At 35.4% G+C, this 18,274-nt stretch overlaps 1 protein-coding gene across 5 annotated transcripts in view; it reads right to left on the bottom strand.

Moving 5' to 3' along the window:
- Nucleotides 1-946: 946 nt before the first annotated feature.
- Nucleotides 947-18,274, bottom strand: part of LOC129746237 (protein bunched, class 2/F/G isoform) — a 548,698-nt gene continuing 531,370 nt past the window's right edge. For all 5 annotated transcript variants that reach the window (XM_055739800.1, XM_055739797.1, XM_055739798.1 and 2 more), the window contains one exon: nucleotides 947-2,749. In XM_055739800.1, the coding sequence (XP_055595775.1) occupies nucleotides 2,396-2,749 (354 nt within the window). In that variant the 3' untranslated portion in view covers nucleotides 947-2,395. The remainder of the gene's footprint in view (nucleotides 2,750-18,274) is intronic.

Below are 18,274 nucleotides of genomic sequence, written 5' to 3'. Positions count from 1 at the left end.
TTTTCTTCTATTATTGTATATTCATCGATATTATTTTTCTAACTAGTTTACGCAACCGACCACGAGCTCATCTCAGATCCAACAGATTCAAACTCAAACAGCTAGATCATTCCCTGATTGTATCTCGATTAATAATTGTTCTACTACCGGTGTGTGTTTGCTTCGAGAAAATGTTTACGCGAAAGATTGCCGAAATACCATTCTACTACATCTTCAAGCAACCTGTTTGCCCCGTCAGCCCCGAAAGAATCAGTTCAAACTTCATCGAGTTGTGAGAGATTTTCCGGAATATTCTCGGATCCTAGCACAGTTTGAATTGCTTCCTTCAAGGGAAATTATTCTTCACTTATATTGAAGGCGCCACTGTTGGTCACAGAATAAGTCGGTGTCCTGGAATCGACCATTTTCGCCAAAGCGTTTACAAAATACGTTAACAAACTTTTATTTCGTTGGTTGGCATCATCTTTTTTTCGCGTTCTACGTGTCAACTTCTGAGCATTGCATTCATACATGCTGTTTGAACAGCTTTACACATTCATCCCTTTTACAGGTTTATTGAAATATTTACATCTTTGCTCGGGTCACTTTTTCAGTAATATTTGTCGCACTCACATACTGTTGTTGCTGTTTCATCTGCGCAGTTAGTAGTTTTCTATTTTCCGGTAATCGATTTGTTTTTGTTCTAATCACAATTTTCCGCATTCAAACTCAACCATTCATCTGTTTTTCATCATTCAAACGCATTTCGACATAACGTGCTTGCTTGCTTTTGCTTGGTTCACAATTTTTTTTTAGTTCCTAGTTCTGCTTCCATTTTTTGTTTCTTCTTGTTGTATTTTTAATAGCCTTAAACTCTAAATATTTACAATTAGAATCACATTTCGGGTTTCTTCTTTTGTTGCTTGCTTGCTTCTGCTTCTCCTTTCTCTCTACCTAAAGCCATTGATTTTGTTTTTTTTTATTTCATGTAGAAAACTGTATGTTTCTAATAAGATATTTATTTTCTGGTATTTCTGAAACGAAAAGAAATTTTGGGCTGTGTGCTAGAGATAGTTTTCTGTACCCTTCTGGTTACGCAAGAATATTTTCCAAAGCCCTATCGGCTACGCTTGGAGTGTGTCGATTCTACCCAAGTTAGAAGATGCATAATAAAACAGGAATTGAATTTGAAAAAAAGGCTGAGCTCAATTATGCGAAACTGAGGACAAACCTTTGAATTTTTAAACGGGAATCTGGTAGGACCAATAATATTTTTGAACCCAATTGGAAAATTAATTTGAGGGAACCAATCTGAGGTTATTGCTTAAAAAATATCTTCTACAAAATGAAACATATCCAAATATGTTTCACAATTATTATTATTTGAAAAATATTGGTTGATAGCTGTTGTCATTCACTACGATGTTGAAAATTAAAAATCATAAAATGATAAAACAAAATTTTAATCTTAAAATTCCACAAAAATTGGAACCAGATATTTTACGATTATTCCTTAAGCATGAACAAGCTTAATTTTCAAATGATATTGAGTTAAACATGATAAGTAAATGTTAAATAGGTATTATGAATAATTCTAAACTTAATTTTGAGACAAAATCTTGTTCTGGGAATTTTATGATTCATCAGTGGATAGACTCTTTACGAGTACGTTGTATCTTCTAGTTCACTTATAGGTTCAGAACGATATTTACGCGCTGACATGCAGCGACCATGGCTCATGTCCAACTGTCTACTTATAATTTGATTGCTGTATTTTTAATTTATCTCCTGCTATATCAACTGTTTATGTTTGTTTTTCCTTACATTAAGAAACGTAAAATAACAAATATTTACCTCTCTCTATGTCTGGGCTTTAATCGATTGTGGTAGTAACACTTTTCTTGAATCATGATGGTTTGGAAAATTTCTTGCGTGGTGTTATTACTGATACTGATAATTTTTGCTTAGCATTTTATTTCTAAATTTCTTTCTTTCATCCCAAGCGATAGGTGCTGATAAAAAGAACTGCGTCTAGGAGTAACTTCATCAACGGTGTCGGCAGATTGCATGTCCAGTGCTTGCTTGCTTGCTTCGCGAACTACTATAGAGAGTATCCAGGGCCGGTGAGGCCGCCTGGGGGTTTGACAAACTGTTCATCCCGGAACAGACCGTCCTTCGTCTCCGTCGTCTTCTCAGCCGTCGATCGATCGTCCCCTTATTTGCTGTCGTCTCTGCCGCGACGATTGTTGTTGTTGTTGTTGCTGTTAGTACTGGACTTAGTACTATTGTTAGTATTATCATAACGAGCAGCTAGTAGCGAGTGGTTGGGTTGTTGTTGGCCATGTTGGCCTTGTTGTTGTTGAAATTGTAGCTGTTGTTGCTGTTGCTGGAATAGAACAAGCAGCAGGGCTGCGGCCTAGGAAACGGAACCATTCGAGCTCGGATTGTTGGCCTGGGACGATTGCTGCTGGCTGCTCGTGGGAGGAACTTTGGCGGCTGAGCTGGGCGCTGAGTTGGATGCCGAGGTTGCTGATGCTGCTGCTGAGGTGGCGGATCCAGCCGAGGATGTGCTGTTTGCGACGGCCGCTGCCACACTTGCCACCACGCTCGTCGGCGTCAGCTGGGACAGAGTCTCCTGGGAGGCATTCGCCTTGAGAATACCGTTCTCGTACTCCAGCTGGTTGATGCGGTCCATCAGTTCGGAGATTTTTTCCTTTAGCACTTCGACCTCCTCGCGGACCGCAAACATCAGGTGGGATTTGACCAGATCCTGGAAAAAAGAGAAAAAAATATGAAGTTAGAACGTGTTGATTTTAGCAAATGAGAGGTAAAAAAATCTATCAAAAGGCCGAGATCGTAACCAAGATAATATAAACAATAACGTCAACCAGAGCCGTCATACTATTTTTTTTTTTATTATTTTACAAAATAGCTTGTTAAAAGTTTCACAAAACAGCTACGGTAGGGTCGCTAGGAAGAAGTCACTTGGTGACCTATTTTTTTCTATGACATTTTTGCTCAAACATCAAATGCATGAATAAAAAAAAATTAAAAATATTTTTTTAATACTATTTGATTATTCATTGTAAGTTTTTTTTAACATATCTACATAGTTTTCGTGTTAAAAAGAAATTTATGAAAACACAACCTAAAACTTTTCAAATAATGATTAGGATTTGTTTAAAGAATCCTTTAGTAACAAAATAGGAAACTGACTTTTATCGATGATTGAAATCTTGAAATTTGTATCATTCGCATCTGGTAAACTTAGCTTAAGGTTGCCAGAAGTTCTCCCACGCGTAATCGGGCCGGGAAAATCTGGGCTATTTTATTTAAAATCTGGCCAAATTTAGGCACTCATTTCGAAATTTTCAAATCAAAATCCGGACAATATCCGGGAAGGTTTGCAAAAGTCCAAGAACTATTCACCAAAAATCAAGAAAAAAAACATATTGAAATCATTATTTTGTCATCGAAAAAACATAGCCAGATTTTGAATCGTATTTCAGGCTACCAAAAAATCTTATAATTTTAATTTAAAAAAAGGAATCTTTTCGAGTAAACATCAAGTTTCATTGAGATCCTGTTTGTGTTTGTGTTCGTTTTTTAATAAATCTTGCATGGTTTTTTATCGATAAATCATTTAAAAAATGAAATTTTTCGTCTGATTTTCCAAAAAAAGTGAATGAATCCCGACAAAATCAGGATATTTCTCAACAAAATTTGGGCAGCAGGGAACATTTCCCAATTTGGTTTTATCAAATATTCGGGAAAGTCCGAGTAAAACTAAAATCTAAAATCTGCTTATTTGATTTACAATATTTGTTTTAAAGAAAGCCTTTAATTTGAAAAAAATCTAAAAAATAAATCCAATTTTCAAAGTAACATTAAAAGAATCAAAATTTTCGGTTCAAATCTGATTTATGCAAACTCGATCATAGTAAAATATTTAAATTTCAAATTTGGCTCTTGAAAAAACTGCAATACTAATAATATTGAACAATACACCAAAACATATGAAATTCCATACAATTTCTTCAAGAGAAGATACGTATTTCTTTATCATTAATCACTTTTAATCAAAAATCCTGAGAAAGGTTATTTTTAAATAAGTTTTTAATAAGACAAAATTTGCAAAATGAAGTCAAGTTCTACTTAATTTTTTTCATTTTCGCTAAAATAAGCAAACGAACTGAATTTGGTTAAATTTTAAAATCGAACTAATAATCAGAATTTAAAGCTTGCGATCTCTTGCAATTTAAATTAATTATCGAAACAGTCATCTTGATAATTTTTATTTTGATTGTGGAACTCATTTACGAATTGTAGCTGAATCTGAATAATGAGCCAGAATTTAAAATGACAATTTCGATTTTGATTTTAAGAACCAGAATCTCTGATATTAGTTGAATCTTATTTTTTACCACTCAGAAATGAATTACTATTAATAAGTCAGAAAATTTTGAAAAACTGTAGCTGAATACTGAAGCTGGGATTGGTTTCGAGGTTTTGACATCAGTTTTGAGTCCAGATTGTTACTACTCCCTCATCAAAATTTAAATATGATTTTGACGATTTGTGCAATAAATTTGATGATTCTTGTTAACGTAAGATAAAAGTTTTTTCGACGATTAAAGTAATCAACAGCTTACTTTCAATGTGAGTATGTACTATTGGTTTACCGGAGATTTCATATCAGAGTTTAAGGTACAAAATTTAGATTCAGATTCTAGTTCTAGAATTTCTAATTCTAGATTTACATTCCAGATTCAAGTTTTAAGTGAAAAAATCAGATTTAGATTTCAAATTTAGATATCAGATACTGATATTACATATTTAAACTCATTTCAGGTTCCAGATTTCGGATTCGGATTCAAATTTCAGCTTGCAGATTCTGAATTAGATTTAAGATTTAGATTCAAATTCAGGTTTTGGGTCTGAGAGTTCACAGATTTTGGATCTATATGTATTTCGGATTATTAGTTTTGTGATTTAGATTTCAATTTCAAATTCACGATTTGGCTTTCAAATTCAGGTTTTGAAATCAGATTTCCGATTTAAATTTGGATTTGGATTTAGATTCCAACTCAAGATATCATATTTTAGATTCTGTTTTCAGCATCAGTTTTTAAAAATTGCGTTACAGGTTGGAAAAGTTGAAATAATACGGAATTCCATCTTTACAAAATTCACAAATTTATGATTCAAATAGCTAAATTCATTACAATTCTGATAAGAGAAGTCACGAAATTCGAACCTGATTTAAAAAATTGATTAGTATACGATGAAAAACACATTTTGATTTTAATTTTTCGTATTCTTATGTCTTTTAAATATAAATAAAAAGTTTGGACTTTTGTTTCAAATTTCAAACCATTGATCTCCCCCTAGCTGCCAATTTATTTGCTAAGGAGTTTGGAGAAAAAATGCAACACTTTGATTTGTGAATAACTTAAGAATTCGAGGATGGAAATTGATAAAATTTTCAGTGAACCTACTAAGTAATGTTGTGTGTAAGTGTTGAAAATTAAGTGACAATCTTTCAAGTGGTTTTTAATATAGCAGCTAATAGACATAATTTTTTGGGCAGGATTGAGAAAAATCAAGGAGAATCCCTATCCCCCAAAAACAGCTGAATATCAACTATTCGACACCCATTCATGTGGTAAATAGTTTAAGGAGTTCTAGAGTATCTAACAGTAAAAAAAAAAATTATGAGATGTAGATGATTGATTCCATAAAGTTGAGGAATGGGAGGGGTTTTATCAAGCTAAATTCAAAAGTTTGAATAAAGGAAGTGATAAAAAAGTTAATTTTTTTCTGACTAGTTTGTCTAGCTTACAAATAAACATGCTAACTTCATTTCTACAAAATGAAACAATTGCTCTCCGGCAAAATAATCAAAACGCGGCGGTCAAATCGTGCGCAAAACATTAGGGCCACCAGCGGGAAGATATTTAAAAAAAAATTTAATAGACAGCAAAACGAACTCTGCAGCGGGCACCTGGCAGGTTTCCAGCCAGAAACCTTTCGTTGTCAAGTTTCTCTTGGATGTTTCGAAGATGAATAAGAAGAAAAAAAAAGTAAGTTTTGTACTCGAGGGAATGACGTTTTGTGGAAGCTGCAAATCAGTCAGCATTTCATAACAATTGACGGAATGAAAGGAAAATATACAAAGAAGACTGTCTCTAAATGGGACCGTTTTCCCTGCATAGCATTTAAATAGGTCCCAAAAAGTTTATACTTTGTTTTGGTAGGATCTGAAATCGTGTCATTATGTGAAAACTGTGGTGGAGTGATAAAAAGTCAAATATGTTGATTTTGTGCCGAAGGAGAACAATCGGCTAAATTTGTCACAACTTCGACCAAACTTAAAATTTTGAGTAATTTTGAAGGTCAAGTTTTATGAAACAGAAAACGTTATCAAAAAATAGCCTTGATTAAAAATTGGGTGGCCATAGAATACATTATAGGTGGCGCACGTCTTGCACAAAAATTAAAGACGATAAACTTCTTCATTGGACGCTATCACAAAAACCACTTGACAGAGCGTCACAAAAATTGGCACATGTACACTAGACTAGTTCACTTTTCGGCTTTTTTCGCTGATCGCAACGCCACTTACAGGGTTTGATCCTCATTCATTTTCAAGTACTCTGGCCAAATTTGAGCTCATTTGAGTAAGTTTCCGGCGTGCGCTAGGAGTTTTATTGAAAAAAGTCCATTTTTCTGGAAAATTTTCGTAGATGTGTTCTAGCAAGCTGTTGTTAATATAAAATGATAATTTTATTGTGCTCGGTGATTGGTATGACAAGCATTCGTATGGACCTGTTTTAGATAATTGACTAAATCAAACCGGAAAAATTTAAAAATTCATAAACTTCCAACTTTTACAGAAAATTTACTTACAAGTTGAGAGCTTAAAATCAGCAGTAAATAGAAAAAAAATATTTTCGATATAAACTTTTCATAAAAAGATAGCCTTATTTATAACCTTTAATTTGATGTATAACACTTAAAGATCGCATGAGTGCTAGCAAAGTTATTCAAATATCAATGCAACAAATTTGATTTGATAAAATATTTTCCATTCAAGTTTGCTCCACACCAACTTGTGCACAAGAAAGGATATTTTATTCAATCAAGTTCCCCACGACGGGGCCAGGAGTTAAAAAAGCGCGCGCTTTGATCAAGTTGTAAGCAAGTCCTCTTGATGCCACATTTTGCAGGTTGCATGATGCTCAAACTTGAATGGAGACAACATTATGATTCAAAGAATGTGATGTGAATGTTTGAATATCTTTGCTTGTACTGTTGCGATAATTAAGTGTTATACATCAAATTAAAGGTTATAAATAAGGCTATCGTTTTATGAAAAGTTTTTATCGAAAATATTTTTTTTCTATTTACTACTGATTTTAAGCTCTTAACTTGTTAGTAAATTTTCTGTAAAAGTTGGTAGTTTATGAATTTTTAAATTTTTTCGGTTTGATTTAGTCAATTATCTAAAACAGGTCCATACGAATGCTTGTCATACCAATCACCGAGCACAATAAAATTATCATTTTATATTAACAACAGCTTGCTAGAACACATCTATGAAAATTTTCCAGAAAAATGGACTTTTTTCAATAAAACTTCTAGCGCACGCTGGAAACTTACTTAAATGAGCTCAAATTCGGCCAGAGTTCTTGAAAATGAATGAGGATCAAACCCTGTAAGTGGCGTTGTGATCAGCGAAAAAAGCCGAAAAGTGAACTAGTCTAATGTACACATACATTACATTATCAGGCAGCTTCACTCAAAGTTTTGTCAGTTTCCATCCATGCATTTAGAAGTTAATCACAAAACAAAGTGTTTCTTTTTTTTTTTTGAATACACTTCGTAGTATGCAGAGGTAACCTCGGCACAAAAATTATTCGTTCATCCTCTTGTCTCTTTTAAAATCTACATTTAACTACTAGGATGTAGCCGGCGCCATTATTGATGTTTACAGAGACAGAGAACATCAGAAAAAAATTGATTGCCTCGGTCAATCACGGAATAGCAACCATTGGAATTCGAAATGTATGTAACCTCAATCTTGGAACTTATAATGAAATTATAATTAGAGTTAATTAGATTATGAATTTTGGTGATGCATTCCGGGTTCAATGACTCCAGGTCGATGTGAGTAATCAATCGAGCTAAGCTAAATTTCAAACCATGAATCTCCCTTAGATAAAAACTTCAACATAAATATGAATGTCATGAATTTGGAATATCTAAAGTTTATACGCAGATGAGTTGTATTGTTTTAGACTCTTGATGCCCATTTGCATTTCTTCAGACCCTCCAAATCAACATCATTTTATTATTCACCTTACATTTCATGAATTTCCTTTTTTTTTGCAGATTTCTCTGGAATAAACCTAAACAAATACCTATGACACTTTTTTCCAGAAACATTCAATAATCAATGTAAGTCAAAGTGCATTAAAAAAAGTCAAAAAAGTATAACTACAACCGGCTATTTGCGTTTTACATTTTCAAGAAAATACAGATCCACGGAGTGCTTTTGAACAACCAAAAATAAAAAAAAAAAAAGAAAGGGATTACATCGATTTATCGATACTGACATAAATCAATCGATTGACGCACAGCACCCCTTACTTGATCATTGATAAAGTCCCTTCCTCAACTCTAGTCCGTTTAAAAATAGCTTGAACTGACTCAACAGGAGATAAATGCTCCATTGTATTCAACCTTCTTATCGTTCCAGACAAATCGTTGCCACCGGTATTGATAAACTCTTTTTTTCCCTCACTTATTAGTGTCAAGTGGAGAACGGTTGACAGTCCGCAGTCAGTTCTTCCCTAAACTTTTCAATCAACAATCCTAATTGGTCTCAATTGGATTGATGCAGGACGTCGTTGTCGTCTTACTTAGGTCGCATCATCGCGAATCGATTGACGACTTTTGACGCGCTTTCGGCGGAAAGCCCTGACGCTCGATTTCATTCAACATTATTCGATTCAAGCCAAGCCAAGCCGCTGTTGGAGGTTGAACTGATCGAAACACACTCGGGCCTGCCCGAGGGCAACTATTTTTAGTCCCTATGGGATGATCAATTTTCTGCCTCGAACACACGCTGAAGATGGCGTCGTCCATTTGCTTCCTTCCCCGGTTGCCTTCATTCAAATAACGGCGCAGCATCCCGGAATCTTACGCTTGGAATGGAAAGTTTTATTCCGCTCGATCGATCGAGTTCGATCCGGATTTATCCCAACCCATTCTATCCCAGCTCAATGGAGTCGCATGATGTTTTTCCAAGCTTCATCAGCCAACCACTCGCCGGCGGTTATTGATAGAGTTTAAATTTTATTATTCACATAGTTTCGTAACCCGGTAGAGAAATGAGATACACACAGCTGATGGCCCGGAATATTTCCAAATATTCATCGCATTTTTCCCCCTTGGACAGAAATCAATTTTTCGCACATGTGCTGACTAGAAAATTGAATCCTTTGGTGGAGGGTGTCGAAGAAAAGGAACGAATTCGGTTTGGCCGGTTGCCGGCTTCCCATTTTATGACGCATGGTGCTATGATTTTTCACTCAGTATTCACACAGAAGAGGCCAAACGACACCTGCCGGGTATGGGATCGTAAATTTCACACTCAATTTACTATTTCGTTGAAACGGAATGCTCTGGAATGTGGTGCCGCCAAGTGAAATTTGTCAGATCCCGGGCTTCCTGCCGCCAGGTTTTTAAAGCAACGACAACGATTATTGATGGCCATGTTTACCGCGAAACTGGTAAAAATTTCCAACCGATTTCAATAAGTAGGAAAACGGAAGATTCTCAAAAAATGGTAGAACCTAAGGTCAATTTCAGCCAAATCAAATGTGATGTCAGTAACATCTCGAAGCTCGAAAGTAGAACAAAGAAAGACGTCGCTTTTCGAATGTTTGTGTATCTCAAACATGCCGCTCGAAAGTGCAACAGTTGCACTATTCGTTTGTTGGGGATTTCGATTTCTTCCTTTTTTTCGCAAACTTCTAGCTGTTTCGCGTTCAGCCATTGCAGAATCGTATTGTGCTGCACCCTTCACTTTTTGCATCAACAATCAACTAATGTGTTTTTTCGTTAGAATGTTGGTTGAGTTAATTTGTGTGTGTGCGGGGAGGAAAATTCGAGAAAACCGCTGTTCACCTTTCCAATTGCGGAATAATTGGGCGGCAAGAACAAAGATCTATCGTGATTTCATTATCGACGATTGATCCGTGTTACCAGATTTGAGAAATGTTAAAACTTTTTTTTAACTTTTCCAAAAAAAAATTGAACATTTTTTTTGAATAGTTTCATGAAAAATGATGAACAAACCTGGCAAATGGTGCTCAACATTTTGCCCTATTTACTAATCACGATTTGGCAACCCTTGATCAATCGCTTGGATCTGTCAACAGTTCTAGTAACCATTAATCGACAATCACCAGCTACGATAAACGGGCTCATTAGCCGCGTTTTTCCGCAATGGTGTAACAATCGCGAGTGATAAACGACATTTTTAAAGGACAGTTAAGACTGTTAACAGACAGTTAGAGTACTGTCTATCAACCATCCTACTGATCTCTCTTCGAAAGGTGCTGATTTATCGTAAATCACTGCCAATTTGGTAGAGATCGGGATCGATACCGTCATCTTAAATGATAGTGTGTGTTAGGAAGGGTACAGTTAACAATTGCCATGGCAGTACTTTCATTTCAATTTTCAACTGTTGATACTCTCAACTGTTAATGGATAGATATTCTATAAAAAAAAACTCTGCGCTAGAGCAAAATTTCACTAAGCTAATCTGACTAAAAGTAGAGATGGATGACCAGAAAACTACTAACACATAAGCTTGCCAGATTGTTAATACAAAATTAGGAAGAAGTCCGGTCCGGATTTTATTAAAAAAAAAGTCCGGGTTTTGCTCGGATTCATTTTCTTTATTCGCCAAAATGAAACTAAAAAAAAGCAAGTTGTGTTCTAATTATTTTTTTATTCATGCGTCCAAAAGGAAATTTTAATAAGTTTTGATGAATAAATAATTTTTTCAACTCTTGGGTTTTGACCAAATTTGCCCGGATACAGCCTTGATTTTTGGTCAAAAATTTTTGAAACAAATGTCCGGATTTTGACAGGTTGTTATATAAAGTAGTGGCCGGATTTGTGTGGAAAAAAAACCTGGTAACCTCAACATAACAGTCTGTTTACGTTTTTAGTTCATTAGCTCCTTGTTTAACGATATTGAGTAGATTATTTAAAAAAAAATTCTAGGGACTCAATAACTCAAATGCAACGGTTGTCGGATAGAAGCACGATTTACCTTTGCAAAAATAAGTCTACAAATTAAAAACACTTTTTCAATCACAGTCTAGTAAATTGTATCATTTTGAATCTGGTCGATCAGAATCAAGAGATTTTTGTCAATTCGTCAATTCGTCCTGTCACAAGCATTGAAATTGTAGAAATTTCAATTTTCGTGAGAAAATAGTGTAACAGTTGATCTTTTGTTTACAGAAATTTAACAAAAATAAAATCGGAGTTAGAAGACCTGTAAGTTCAAAATTTATGGTACCGTAGACTGAGGTTACTTTGATCACCGCGCTAATTTTGATCGACATGAAATTTTTTCACATAATCATCACTAACTAAACCGCAAGTTTAAATACCTGAAAATATTTTTTACGTTTGATAGCATATCAATTGAATTTCAAGAAGACAAAATTTGGCATGTTTTCGTAAATTTTTGGTAGTAGTAAAAATGTGATTCCAAAATCTTTAAAAAATATATGTTTTCGAAGGTTCGCAAACGAACACCTCTCCTGATGCAATCAAAACATTGAGAAGCGAACGGGTTGTTGCGTGTGAAAATTCAACTGTTTTCCTTCGTAGATTTTTTGTGTTTCTATTACTGTCATTTTGCGATGAATTTTTTATATTTGAAAAAAAAAGAAAATTTTCCTACAGTACGCCTGAATAGGATGAATGGCTAGGAATAATATCGAATGGTGAAATTTTAAGAAATAAAAGAAAATCATAATAGTGGGAGGGCCTGAAGAACTGTTTGAAGGTAAAATTTGCTTTGTATTTGTACAAAAAAAAATAGCAATGTTTATAATTTTCCCATCAATGCTCATCTTTCGATTACGAATGTTTCAAAAGAAAACGTAAAAAAGCAGTTCGTTGGTTTCAACAAAAATTACTCTTATTGATTTTTCATGCCTTCTTTACTAAATGGCATCAAAAAACAATTTTGAATGTTTTTGGGATACGATAAAACTATGCTGGTAAAAATTGCCCCGAAACATTAACTCTGTTTTTTCCTCAGTGAGTGTTTTAAAATTTTTAGATGTTACACAAAAGCAACCCATTCAAAAATATTCAAAAATGAAGGAAAAATATGATCAAAGTTTATTTTCAAATAGACATTTATGAATGGTATTATAGATTGCAGAGCTACGGTGCAGATTTTGTAAGACTTTTTAGGAATCAGTGATGTCGTCGAAAAGGTATCTCACTCTTGTCTATGAGCTTTCTCCACATTATCTTCTATGTTCCGATAATTCAGTTTTTTTCCGGAAATTTAAATTTTCTTGAATTTTAATTAAATTGGCATAAGAAATAAGAAACTTATTGCTCTTCATAGACATTTGAGCTTGAGCTTGAGCTTGAGCTTAGATAAACCGTACATTTCAGTAGTTGCTACTCCGTGATTGACAAGAACCATCAAAATTGCACATAGATCCAAATAAATGGGGCTTGGGATTAGCTTACCATTTTCTGTGTGCACGTTTCGAAGGTTCCTTATCTTATATGGTCAATAACGGCGCCGGCCACGTCCTTACGGTTCATCGGGGAAAGGAAAGGATTGTTAGTTCGACTTTTTTTTTTTTTTTTAAAAAAGACATACACCGTCTTAACCGTTTTAGGCTTTACAGACTGAATAAATGACATGGACAACTTAAGATTAACATTTAACACCCAGTACCGAGATGGGAATCGAACCCATGCCATCAGTGGACCAGCGATTACCGTCTTACCACGCTAACCACTCGACCACCGAGACTTCCGTTGCTACTAGAGACCGAATACACCTCTAAATCTCCACGGTCGTCACAGGAAGGGTGGTTTGTTAGTGGGAAAGGTAAATAAGATCTGGATTCCCTTTGGGAAGGGATGTGATCAAAGCAAAGTTAAAAATCGTCGCGTCGCACACTATCGAGTACATCGCGTTTTCATACGTCCTAACTAACAATGTACTTAGCACCGGCGTAACTCACCGAATTTTACCGCGCGCTTAAGACGAGAAGAGCAAAGCGTCCTAACGTGGCACTTTCATACACGTATAATGCACTTGGCAACGATGCAACGAATTTTATCACTCACGAAATCAATTTCAACACTTATGAAGCATAAATTATTTTCAACTGATTTCAAAGCAAAAAAGCTGTATATTTGTTTGTAACTACTTGGAATGAGATTTACTGTGACACTCAACTATGTCATTCTCTCGTTTCATTTTGATGCTTCTTGATCGAGGTATTGTTTAATGGTGCACTTTTCCATCTTTACGACATCAGATTTTTTTTTTCAACAGATATAGTTCACTGTTTTATTGTAACTATATATTCTATTGCATTGTGAATATTTAAAAAAAAATAAATAAACATAAACCGTTACTGTTTCCGATTTTTTAAAGATTATTTTACACTTGGTTTTTGCAAAGTAAATGCTTTCTTATCTCATCATTAGTATCTTCAAACTATTAAAACTATTTTTAAAACAGAACAAAAACAAATGAGAAGTTTCAATATTTCTTCGAATTGTGAAACGAGATTGTGTTTTGAACATTTTGAAATTTGAGATGAAGAGATCTTGTTATCGAGTAGATTCTTTCCAATTAGAATTACGAACGAAATTTTCTAAAATGACACCTGTAACGCTTCAATCGAAAAACTTAAAGCTCTCTAACGCCCTCTTCATTCGATTTCTAATTTTTGAATTCAAATGACAACACTTCGTTAAAAAACTTGATAAAGAAAAGTTTGCTTTTAAATACACCCAAAATTCAGCCTCTGTGCCAATGGCGTGTAGTCAATTACATAGCATCATTGGTACAAGAAGATAACGCGATCGGTGCTGATTCGATTTGCTCCCACCGGCATTAATCTCCCAAGTTAACCGAATTGCGTATGTCTGAAAGAAACAAAATAAAAACGCTTTCACGTCCCTCCCTATCGCATCACAAGACGAAGAAGGATGGAAATAAATACCGGCCAACACCAGGCAGCCAGCGAACCGAGCACTGTGCGTGTGAATGTAGCAAAAGCAACAACAAAAACATCCTTCTAATTCAATCCATTCAATCCAACGGCAAACAACCACGGCCGAGCTGTGCGTGTGTATGTAGCAAAAGCAACAAGAATATATTCCTTCAATTCACCGGCAAACAAGCACCGGCCAAGCTGCCCGGCTTTAGCAGCTGTGTATATGTAGCGTGTGTATGTAATAGCAGGCAGGCAGTAAGCAAAGCACAGTTCTCATTCAATGGGTTTCCCTTTGCCTTCACTCCCGTTCCCTTTCCCGTTACCATCGCAAGACAAAGGACTACTTTGAAAGGCGGCCAAACGCCGGGAAGCTACCGTCGTGCGTTTTTTTTGTGATTGTTCGGCGGCAGAAATCCTATGACAAATATCCCTCGTCCTGTATGAAGCTCAAATAGTACACTGGTTAGGATGTCGGACTGGCAAGACGATCTAGTTGATGATTTGAGTTCGACTCTCCCTACGGGCGCTTTATTTTATATTTTTATTTTCTTGTTTCTGGGATGAATTATCCAATAGGAACGAAATCCCATAAAATGTTTTTCTTGTTTTGCTTGAATGACCACTAATGCATCATTTTAGTTGGGAGCCGAGTCCTTATGCTAGTTACGGTTTTTCAAACATATCATCTTCGGCACAGTGCACATTTCAGCGCATTATCGGCACAGAGATGTGCTAAATAGGCATTGGATTTTTGCAACCTCTTCTATGGGTGTATTTAACAAGTCTTAACAGATCCTAAATTTTGAAAAATAAACATGCTCTTTGAGAAGAATAAAACTTCCTCGCTTTAAATTGGGTAATGCACCAACATCTTTCAAATAAACCTATGGAATCAGTCAGCAACTGAACCTTTTCGCGTTAAAAAAAAAGGAAGAAATACACCTGGAGCTCGACACTAGATGCCGACACAACATACTTACTAAATATACCAGAAGATGGCAGCGTAATGTAGGTTGGGACTTTTCTACATTAGCGCCATCTCTTCTTCGGATCGAGTAAGCTGTAGCAAACCTCTTCATAATGGCGTCATCATAATTCCCAAGATGGCAAACAACAAAACAAATTTGCATCTTATTCGCTTTGGCATGAAAAAAACTTCAAAACTCCGTGCTTCACGCACGCACCAGCACTTCGCACATCACTTAAACAGAAACACTACTCCAAAACTTGTTTACAACACTTATAATTTCACTGCCGAATCTCTTCACATTTGATTCACTTCCATTATACACAGTAGCTTCGTTCAATCTCCTTATTGCTCTTCATAGACATTTGAAGACAAAAACTGTTGTAAGGTTCAAACTCAAAACTTCGCCTTGCCATGTTACCATTCCACTGTTGCACCTCTAACGGTGATCAAGCGCAGCAATAGATAATTACTAGCTTGTATTGTAACTATTATTTCCGCGCGGTGTAATTTTTAATGGCAAAATGCCAATTACATCCCCGTAACAACAGTAACAACGACAGAACAGAGAAAGGTCAGGTTCTAAGTTCCAAAGCATTTCGAAGGCGTCATGCGTCAATCAACTCCCCTTCCCGGGTATGAATTATTGCCTTGCGTAGAACTCACCACAAAGGAAGAAATGTCAAACGTCATCAGCAGCTGAACTGGTTGGTTTTTATTTTTTTTTAATTTTTTTGCAAACAAAAGTGGGATGAATCAAAGTTGAAACCAAATCGAGACAAACCTAGCCAAACACGTGGGTCTGATTGACTTACTGGCTGACTGACCGGCGCTCAAGTGTATTGACGGATTCGTTTGACTTGTGACTAAGGTTGAGCCCGTTTAGACTTATTTGAGCAAATGTTTACAAACAGGTTCGATGACAGGTTGTTTCCATGACGTCAAACGCTCTGCTTCGCTGATTAACACTGATTTAACTAAGTATACAGACAAAATTAAAATAAGTACTCTTGTTGGGATTTCATTGTTGGAAAATTTTGTTCAAAAGACTTTCCTGTTTAATGTCTTTCGAAATACCTTGAATAGTTAAAAAAGGTAACCTAAAACACAGTAGTGTGTTCCTTATCATGATTGGAAAAAAGAAACACGAAGTTCTGTTCAAATCAAATCAGATTAGTACAGTCCTTCTCCACCAACAACCCTTAACAGGGAAGTCACTTAAACCAGAAAAACAATGAATGATTGCTGTCATCTTTAGACAAATGACACCTTCCCCAGGTATGGTAATCTGGTTTTCTTGATTGGTCGACCTGATATTTTTAGAACTTGCAAACTTCACAATTCAAACCCACAGATCCCATATGCAAGAATAAAATTGTCGGAAGCTGCTACCTTTTAATATGAGTAGGTAGAACGCCTTAAAAAAATTGCAAATACGCATCGGATTCATTGAGCTTAAGCACCACAATAATAAGAACTTCTGAACTACTGCACCCGATCGCTGACGTAGACGCCTAGTTGTTGTGTACGCCTTTGACAGATGCGGTTTTGCTGCAGATTAATTGTCGAATGGCGGTTGGAATCATAATTGAAAAAAAATACGGAACCGGTTCGATTGTTGGTGCTACTTAGTTCAGTTGATCTTTAAGAGAGTCATCAGCTGATAAGGAAATATCAGGGAATCGACGGCTTTGTCATTTGAGTTATTGTAAATACTGCACGTCAGTTGAAGTTTGTGACAACCTCTAGAGCTGTAAATGTTAAGTTTACAAATTCAAATTTGATTTCAGTCTTGGGGCACCAGATTAAATCGTCTGATTAAACGTAGCGTTAAGATTGTAGATTGTTCCTAACTATAACCTATTATGGTTGTAACGATTTTGCATTCTTCAAATGACATTCGATTTAATGTAGTACAAGGTTGAAATTATCTAAATGCGTTGATCTTCAATGGTATGTAATAAGGTTGCCAAATTTTTTTCCGGACGTATCTGGACCGGGAAAATCCGGGAAATTTTCTTTAAAAACCTGGAAAAATCCGGGCATTTGATATCAAAATGTGCAGCCACAAAACCGGGCAATATTCGGGCAAATTTGGTCAAAACCGTGGAATAATTCAGTAAAAATCAATAAAAAAAATCATAGAAATTTTTTTTCCATCAAAACAGCGGTTTTAAAATTTAAAGTATTGAAGGTTTCCAAAAAACCGGCCATGATTATTTGGATTAAACTTGCTATATAAAAATGAAAAATTGTAGGGAGGTTTTTGTTACATTTTCCATATAAAGTGAACATATCCGGGCAAAATCGGGGCTTTTCCAAACGAAATCCGTGCAACCGGACCCGACCGAACTTTCCTCAAAATTTTGTGTCAGATATCCGGGCAAGTCTGGACGAATCCGGGCAACTTTAGTATATAATTTGGTAAAACAGAGCCCGTTCGTTTTTAATAACACGCCCGTAAATTTTATGTTGCCAAAATCGAATGTTGCCAAAATCAAACGTTTTATTTTGTCACTTTTTTTAATTTTCATTTCAAATTAATCAAAATTGATCAAAATATTAGATCATTTTTTACTGTTTAAAACTAATTAAAAAACAAATTTAAAAAAATCAAGCTTACAATACGTTTTACATTTATTTTGATTAATTTGAAATACAATCAAAAAATAAAAAAGTGACCAAAAAAAAAACTGTCTTTTTTGGATGTTGCCCAAAACGAAAGGTTTTGCTCGCATGTTGCCAAAATCGAATGTTGCCAAAATCGAACGGGTGCTGTACATAACAAATCTGATGGTGATGAGTTCAAAAGCCAATCATCTTTGTGTTAGCTAGTTCGATTCCATCAAATAATATTTGATGAAGAGTCTCAGGATGTTTAAGGTCCAAGAAGAAATTTTGCTAAATTGATAAAATAGATAAAATAAATGAATTCAGCTGAGAAGGTCTACAATTTGAAACAGGTAGCACAGAATAATTTTGGTGCCAATAGTATCCTCACTAAATATTTGGCAAGTTTTGGTACAAATAT

This window comes from Uranotaenia lowii, chromosome 2, assembly GCF_029784155.1.
Source record: "Uranotaenia lowii strain MFRU-FL chromosome 2, ASM2978415v1, whole genome shotgun sequence".
Classification (NCBI taxonomy): Eukaryota; Metazoa; Arthropoda; class Insecta; order Diptera; family Culicidae; genus Uranotaenia; species Uranotaenia lowii.
Note: the sequence above shows the minus strand (reverse complement) of the source record. Positions and strands in the feature narration are given on the sequence as shown.